Source organism: Gavialis gangeticus, unplaced genomic scaffold, assembly GCF_001723915.1.
Source record: "Gavialis gangeticus isolate Ggan-Ray unplaced genomic scaffold, GavGan_comp1, whole genome shotgun sequence".
Taxonomy (NCBI): Eukaryota; Metazoa; Chordata; order Crocodylia; family Gavialidae; genus Gavialis; species Gavialis gangeticus.
The window spans coordinates 42,867,061-42,876,026 of NW_017728997.1; the positions used below are offsets into that span (position 1 = coordinate 42,867,061).

General features: G+C 43.2%; 1 protein-coding gene across 6 annotated transcripts in view; it reads right to left on the reverse strand.

The window, feature by feature from the left end:
- The window catches only part of ATP2B2 (ATPase plasma membrane Ca2+ transporting 2), a 744,290-nt gene that overhangs the window by 306,214 nt on the left and 429,110 nt on the right, over window positions 1-8,966 (reverse strand). For all 6 annotated transcript variants that reach the window (XM_019505109.1, XM_019505107.1, XM_019505106.1 and 3 more), the window contains one exon: window positions 7,486-7,650. In XM_019505109.1, the coding sequence (XP_019360654.1) occupies window positions 7,486-7,650 (165 nt within the window). The remainder of the gene's footprint in view (window positions 1-7,485; window positions 7,651-8,966) is intronic.

Below are 8,966 nucleotides of genomic sequence, written 5' to 3' on the forward strand. Positions count from 1 at the left end.
TACTGTTACAACAACTTGAAATCACCAAATATTATTGTTATTACCTCTTAGATATATATACTAAGCTGTATTTTCACATGCTTTTGTTTATATAAAAGCATATTTTCATAGACTTTAAGAAAATATCCATTTACATGTATTAGAAATTAATATACTATATTTAAGTCTATTTGAATACAGTGGCTGGACAAGATTACCAATGTAAAGATGCATTTGCCTCCAAGACATGTATTTATTTTTGATATGGAGAATGATGAATTTTTATTCCTAAAAATTCTTAAGTATTATTAGTGTTTCCAAAGTAGTGTTTTACAGCCAACTAGTAAGCATTTTTCAGTGATTTATAACACTGGAGAAACCTAACATTATATCAACACTGGGAAATCCTTTTTACCTTACTCCAAATAGCTACATTCACACTGTCTTTCCAATTTATATGCTACACTTTAGAGTCACTATTTTATATGTGTAACAACATAAGGTACACTTTGGTAATTTTGAATTGTTGTAATTCTTATAAATTAAATGCCACTTAACAAGACTTTACTGGGGTAAAGCTGGGAGTCTGTTGTGGACCCTGGTAATGGGAGACTCCTTAATCTCATTATAACGAGGAGATTGAGTGTGAGAAAAAAAGGGAAGCTGTCCCCTTAAGGCCAAATTGTGCTGGCCAGAAGGGGGAAGCCCTGGGGCCTAATTGTAGGGACAGCTGGGCAAATAGGCACTGGCAGTGCCAGAAAGAGAATATCCTTAGCAGCAGAGCTGCAGAAGCTATAGTTATAAACTGCTTGTGAACCAATTTGGCCCCAGGGACTGCAAGGCATGGGCAAAATGGCCCTGTAGATTACTTGTACAGATTAGAGGCTGATGAGCCCAAAGTGCTGACTGCAGGGGCAGGGTGATAAACCTGGAAGACCTGTGAATGATGGAGCAAGGTTTGATAAGGCCAGACATTGCAAGGGCCTAAGGCCATGTGTAGACGAAACGAAGGGCATCTGTGCAAGACACTTTAAAGCAGACTAAATGCTTTTGCACCACTTTAATGGCGTTGGTGTTTGCACATGTAGGCTGCGTATTGCGCAGTAATTCCAGCCACTGTAGCACACTCGATGGCGTAATGCACCTTAAATGACTTTGGGGCCCAGCATACTAAAACTCCCCTGAGGAGTTTTAGTTTGCTGCCCTGCAGCCGCAGAGTTAAGCCCAGGCTCTGTGAAGCTCAGGGACTCTGCAGAAAGCCCACGAGGGCAGCCTGGTGGCAGCCTGGGAAGGCAGGCTCTGCCCAAGGGGAAAAAAAAAGTGGTGAGCCTGGTCCTTCCCACCCCCACCCTTGGAACCTGTCTGCCTGCCTGAGATGCGTAGGGGCCCAGTGCTTCCCTCTGTGGCTGTGGTGCCATCCGGGATGGCACAAGCCAAGGAGGTAGGCAGGTGCCCAGCTGGGGGTGGGGGCACCACTGCCACAGAGGGAAGCACAAGCCCCCCTCCCCAGCCTAGGGACCACTCTGCCCACTGGCAGCTTGCCCTCCCCTCCCTGCTGCCAGAGAGGCAGGTAAGTTTGAGTGTGTGCATGACATGGGGGTTTAAAGGGCCCTAAATTGAAGCGGTGTTTTTAAAAACCCACTTCATCTGGACATGCCTGAAGTGAGGGCAGCCCTACAATGTGAAGAGTGAAAGAGAGGCACCTAAGGTTTCTCTCTGACTGAACTTCAGGCCTACTCCCTAACAACTGAGAATGCCAAAGGTGCAGCAGCTGTGTAAATCTAGGCTGTGAGAATGTCAGACAGACAGGTGAGGGCCACGTGCCTGGAGGTATCAGACAACACTGGAATTTTCTGGACCTACTACAACACCCCAGAATAAGATTTGAATATGGGCAAACCCCTCTATGATGCTATTACATTATAAAGATATTCAGCAACTGTGTCATTGTGGGAGAGTTTAAACTTCTTATATTAGAGAAAAAATGGTATATCTAATATATTCCTGGATGTGAACCATGACAGATTTCTTCATTGAATGGTAATGGAAACAAAGAGTATACAAAATCCCATCAGAGAAATTAACCCATGATTAACTTATCAAGATTTGAAACATTGTAAATTGGACAGAAGGATAAATAGAAAGAAACCTATAATTATGGCATTTTATTTTAGAAGGGAGAACTTAGAAAAATTAAGGAAATTATTCAATTGAGTTGACTGAAGAACTCAAAGACTTTAATATTTTGAAGTGAAAGGTACAAAAGCTATCTGGGACTTGCTTCCCAAGCAAGGTGAAAAAATACAGCGGCAAATGGACAAATAACCACTTCAAAAAGACTATCAAGCATAAGCAAAGAGCCTATTAGGAATTTTTAAAGAACTTAATTAGCAAAGAAAGCTACATTTAGCATTCAAGAAGAACTAGAATACAGTGAGAATTGCCTAAATTCAAGGTAAGTCAGACCTTACAAAAGAAATTACAACAAATAGCTCACTGCTTGTGAGCTGACCTGGCTCAGGGACTGCCAGGCGGGGTGGGGGAGTGGCAAGGAGGTTCTTCAGGCAAATGCATAAGTGAAAACAAAGAAAAGAGGGATGTAATTAGGGAGGATCAACCCAGACATAAACCTGATTTAGAGGGGTGTCAGCAGCATCCAGCCCTGCCCTGCACCCCTGTTCTTCAGTGCTTGGCTTTCCCCACCCCCCAGCACACTCCCCAGCACTTGCCACTCCCCATGTTGTCTGGTGCTCGTCACCTCCTCTCCCCCTCTTTATCACTTGAAAGCCTCCAGAGTTGGGCCTTTATGCAATGAGGATGAAAGAGATTAACAATCAGCTCTGCATGGCACAAAACCTCAACAAATACCTCAGTTTTCAATGAGGATGATGATGTTGAAAATGTGGGCAAAACTATGGGAGTGAGGGTATGAAATAGAGGTTGCTATCCAAGGCAATTTCTGAACTATTCAAGTCAGGGAATCTAAATAATATCCACTGAAGAGTTCTCAAAGAACTGGGACAAGATACTCCTGGTCTAAGAGGAAGAATTCTTAGTAAATCTATAAACCTTGGAGAGGTACCATGTAATTTGAAAATAGCAAACATAGTACCTATTTTTAAAAGGGAAAAAAAGGTTACCTGGGCAGCTACAAAACTCATTAATCAGATCTTTATATTATGCAAGTCTATATAATAAATTTTGAAGGCAACTATAATTAAACTGCAGGAAAATGGGATAAAGTGAAACATGGGATTAATATGTAGATTATGTTAGATTAGCATCATATCTTTCTTTGAAGAAACAATTGACTTTCTAACAAAGGGAATAACATACAGCTAAACTATCTGTTTTTTATTAGAGGATTGATACAGTACCATGGGAAATTATTAGGTATGCTAGGAAAGATGGGGAACAGTACAAGAATTGCCCAGTGAATACAGAACAGGATAAGGGGAGATCTCAACATGTTACATTGAAATAGAAACTATGAGACTGAAGGGAGATGACTATAGTAGATATCCTTAAGGATTAGTTTAGGATCAGTCTTTTTTAGTATTTTTATTAATGACCTTGGCACAAAAAATGAGAATGTGCTAATTTAATTTGCTGACGTACTGATTTAATTTGCAATATAAGGAGGCATCACTAATACAGAGAATAGGAACATCAAACAGAAATAAGTGGATGGCCTTGAATAGTAGGGTAAAAGACATAGGATGCAATTTTATGAAATGTATTTTGTCCTAACAAATGGACATACTGCTAGTTCTAGTAATAGTTGATCACAAATGTGACTATGAACCACCAAAGGAAAAATGGAAAATGTGATCCTAAAGTGGGTCATATTTTCAAAAGGCAATGAACATTACCTATCATTTGAAAGCTAAATGCTAAACCCAACCCAGGATAGTTTTTGGCTGATTTATTTTTGAAATATTTATTGAGCTCTACCCAAGTAAGTCGAACATTTGTGGGAACCAGGGGAACCCCTGGAGAATCATCCCCAAGCACCAGAGAAAAGCAGAGTGGCCCGGTGAGGGCTGGAGGCATTTCCTACTTACCTGTAGGGACATCAGTGGTGGCAGTGGAGCGGCAGCAGCAGCAGACACAGCAGTAGCCATGTTTTAGAAGCGGGTGTTCACTGTGTATAGGCAGGTGTGCCAAGACATCCAATATAACCAGATGTCTGGTGCCAGCCCAGGAAAAGGAGGGCGCAGCATAGACACAATGCCATGTAGGGGCAGAGCAGGGGCTGCTTCAGGAGCAGAACGCAAAGCTGTTCCCTCTGATTCTGGAGACGGAAGCGGCCTGAAGACTGAGTGCTTGAAGGAGCACTCAGCATCTAGTACCCAGGCTAGGACTTCTTTATGGCAACTAAAATGGCACGGATCTTATCACTGGGAGCGAAAAGGCACCAACAGTTCCTTAATGAGACCCTAACTAGGTCCTTTGGAGAAGCAGGGCCATGGGACCAGAATGTGAGTCAGTGCCTGGTAGGGCCTCAATTGATTTATTAACCCTGTAATTGCTTTATTATTTTTTAATTAACCCAGTGGTGGGTGTCGCAGAGCACTTAGGTGCCCTGCTCCTTTGAAGAGTGGAAACTGCTAGAAAAAGAGCCCTAGCAGTGAGTGGGGAGCCCCAGCTGCTGCTTACCAGGGCAACCAGAGGGAGCTAGTGGCCCACACCTGCCAGCGGTCAGCTGACCAAGAGGGGCAGGGCCTGGCTTACATATAAACCCTAAGGCTGAGGCCAGGACAGGATTCCCTGCCAGCAGCCAAGGGGAAGGAGCTCTCCCAGAGCAACTAAAGGGGAGAGGCCTGACTGTAGGTACAGCCTCTGATACTGGTGAGGGATGGAGAACCCCTGGTGTGGCTTGAATGATGTTATAGCCCATGGGCTTGTGTTTTGTTTACTATTTAAGACCGGTGGCTTGGGTGAGGCTATTAGGGGATGGAGGAGGCCTCATAGGAGACCCACAGCAGTGTGGGGACCCCAGTGCTAGAGAGGGTGCAGCATTTTGGGGTGGACTGACCCCGGCGCCAGAGAGGGTGCAGCACTTTGCAGGGCTGCAGAGACCCCAGGCGCCAGGGAGGCGCAGTGCGAAGACAGGGCTGTGGAGAGCCCGAGCGCCAGCTGGAGGCGCAGTGCGAGCCAGGGGCTGCGGAGAGCCCAAGCGCCAGTGGAGGTGCAGTGTGAGCCAGCGGCTGCAGAGAGCCCGAGCGCCAGTGGAGGCGCAGTGCAAGCCAGAGGCTACGGAAAGCCCAGGGAGGACCAGGGGGCCAAATTGTAACAAGGCCCAGACCGAACAAAGTTAGTTCCATCTGCAAAGTTGGGGGCATGGTAAAGGGATGGTTGGAGCCACGCATAGCCCATAAGGCTACAGTGCCCCGAAACACCCATTGCAGAACGGTACCCACAAGGGGTCCAGGAGCCCATGGGGTCAGTGTACAGCAAAACTGTGTTCAAGATGACATAAAGGCAACCTCCCTAATATATATTTACCAGCAAAGATGTGGCGGGTGAGAATCAAGGGTTCCCATTGGGCCAACCTGGCATGGTAAGGGGGCTTTGGGGAGATCACGGCCATCCTGCAGGACCCCACCATGACAGCAGGGAGTGTTACAGGTCTGGTGGGACTGAATTGAGGAATAACCGGCCAGACACCTAAGGGATCACTGAGTCTGACTCAAAGGCCAGAAGTCCTCTTTTATATTGGGAGGACTGTTATTTAGTCAGGAGAATATTGACACAAGCATGAGAGGCTCCTCGGCATTGAAGATCCTGGAACTCAAAAACCAGGACTGAGAGCCTGTGTCTGTGGTTGGGACCTGGCTTCCAGTGTCTGGGTATTTTTGTTCCCTCTTTATTTAGGACCAGCCCTATGACCTTAAAGCTAGGCTGGCACATGGACAGAGTGAAGAGAATGCATGAGCCCTGCAAGAAAAGCCATCCACATGCAGAGCTCCAACTACCATTCGGAACTTTCTACTTATTTAAATAAAATCAAGACATGGTGGGCAAGATTAGAAGGGTGGCTCCCAAGTCCGTGTACTAAGGCCAAGCAGTTGGCCTACAAGCCCAAGACTGTTGAAGGCTCAGGCTCTTGAGCCTGGTGGTACTGGACCTATCTCCAGTGCCAGGTACAACATTCAAAGTTCAATTATAAAAAATCCCTAAATCTGAACACAGAATTGTTTATCTATCTTCCAGGTATAAGAAATCGAGTTAAAATAACTTCTGGTAGGCTAGACTGACAAAATTTGGCTTCTTGATCATATGGGATAGACTCAACCAAACAATTTACCAATGAAGTTTGAAAGGACAGCCAATATTACATGGACGATTTAATATCATGTGAACTTTCCCAACAAGTGAATCTTTACCAGAAAAACACGAGAGGGCTTGTCTACATGTGTCCCTATGGCGCCACTGTTACCATACCATCATTTAGTACTTCCAAGTACTAAATGACACCATGGTAGGAGCCTGTAGTGCGCTGTACCAGTGGCGCATTGTTATTTTTAGCAGCTATGTCACCATAGCAATACACAATAGCAAGGGAGTGAGTTGTTATGACGATGTAACGGTGGTGTCATGGTTTTTGCCTGCCCATGCACAGAGAGTACCATAAGTCAGAGTATATCTGCACGGAAGCAAAAATTATGCCAGAGTCCATAGAGGAAGAATAGAATATCACAGAGATCCTGAAAAATTATTATAGATTTTGGATGAACATTCTCAGAAGTCTTGATGGCATAGAAAATTAAATAGAGTAATTACTGCACATGGGAATACTGACTAGGAGAAGCTGCACTTCATTCTGATTCAAATATACAAAACAATCCAAGATACTTAAAGCTTCTAGTTTCTAAATTAGAAGAGTATTAAGTGAGAAAAGAGAGTTTTAGAAGAAAAAGATCTTCAGTATTCTAGGGCATGTCTGCATGAGACATTTAGGGCATGCAAAACTAATACACTCCACAGCAGGATAGCACCAGTTCTACCCTGCTGCAGAATTTTTTCATGTGCAGCAGGGCATGTGTAGTTGCCAACCCGGCTAGCTGGGGCACAAGGGTTCTTCAGTGTTGCGGCTGCCTGCCAGCTAGCCCTACACTGAAGGACCCTTGTGCTCCAGCCAGCACCTCTGCAGCACACTGAGCCTGGTCAGAGCAGCCCCAGGCTGGCAGGCTGACCCCTCTCCCTCCCATGTCCCCTGCCAGTCGGAGCTGCTGCAACCAGGCTCAACGTTCTCCACTTCCAGGTGCATGTGTAAACTGCCCGCCCAGAAGCTTCTGGGGAAGCAATACAGTGCAAAGCAATACACTCCACAATGTATTGCTGCCCCCTAATGACACAAGTAGACATTCCCCTATAGTACAATGGCCATTTATTTCTAAATAATCTTTCAATTAAACACAATCTCTTAGAACAAATTCAGAGGAAATTATTGCAATGTGGTACTCTTTATAATATGTTATCTAGCCAGTTACCCATTCATACCTGCTTTTCCTATCTGGACTGCCAGTTTGGTCAGCTTTCCCTGAAGGACAGATTTCTCTTTTTTGTGCATGTTAGCTTTCTTTTTGTCTTTGTCATCTCCATCTCCCCCTTCTGCACTCTTCAGTGGTTGCATCTCCATGGCAGCAGCTCCATCCTGCTGCTTGGCTAACAATGTAAAAGAAAACTGTTACTTCAGAACTTTTATTTTATATCATTTTTATTGAATTGGGCAGGTAAGAGCCCTAATATAGGAACCAGTTCTACATGTATGATCACCTATGAATATATTCAGCAGAATATTCAGTAAACCAATCCTGCAGCCAAATAACCATGAGCAGCCCTACTAGGTGTGGGTGTGTGTGTGTCTGTCTGTCTGTGTGCAGACCACCTACAAAGTCCTGCCGTCTGATTTACAAATAACAGTATCTCAAGATTACAGTATTCCCTAAATTGTCCCCCAAATTAATACACTACCTTTATATTTATTGCCTAAAAACTAAGCTATCAGGCATAGATGAAAAATGACTGTTTTCATCCTTTAAAGTTCCAAGCTATATAAGAAATTCTCGAGAATACCTCACATACTAAGTAAACTTTATCTTGGCATCTAAAGTGTCATTTTTTTAAGGGCAACCATATTTAAGTATCTGTGTATGTGTTTTAGAAAGAGAAAATTACATGAAATGGAATGAGATGAGACAGAAATCTTTTTGGTTCAAATTTGACATTTGCTACCATTTTTTAAAATGAAATACCCTGATTTGACCTGAAAATTGAAGTTTTCTTCAAGTATAAGCAGCCCTTTTATTTAATAGTCATCACCATAGAAAACTGAGAGTTTATCTAATCAGTTTTGAGTCCATCTCACCCCTTGTAGGAATGCATCTAAATAATCTTTGGGGAAACAAAAAGGTACATCTTACTAATTTGTTTATTTGGCAGGTTCTAAAGTAAGGCCCGGAGCTGATTTCTCTGGCATAATGAAAAAGCAATTAAAACTTCACTAGAGAGGAAGCAGCATGTTTACATTAATGGCTTTTGATAATATGCAGTCCATTAGAAACTCCTAAAACTCTTAGGGCATGTGTAGACAAAAAGGAAGCCCTAAATTGAAGCAGTGGGTTTTTAAAAACCCCCAGTTTTTCTTTTTTCATACATATATATACATATATAATAGATATGCATTCTCTTCCCTTCCCCAATTATTTCTGGCTTTTCTTTCTCTTCCTCTCTATTCCCTATAGACAAGCATAAGCGAGCTCAGACAAGATAAGATTTAACATTTTTATTTTGGTAGCAAGTTTTTGGTTTTGCATATCCACTGTTTTATATTGTATTATTATTAGGTTTGTATCGATTCTTACTGTTGTATATTGTATTATTATCATTTTCGTATTGATTGTTATTGTTTCATATGGATATTGTATGGTTTAGGCCTGTGTTTGTAAGTGAACCAAGGTAATGTCAAGTTTCCATTTTGT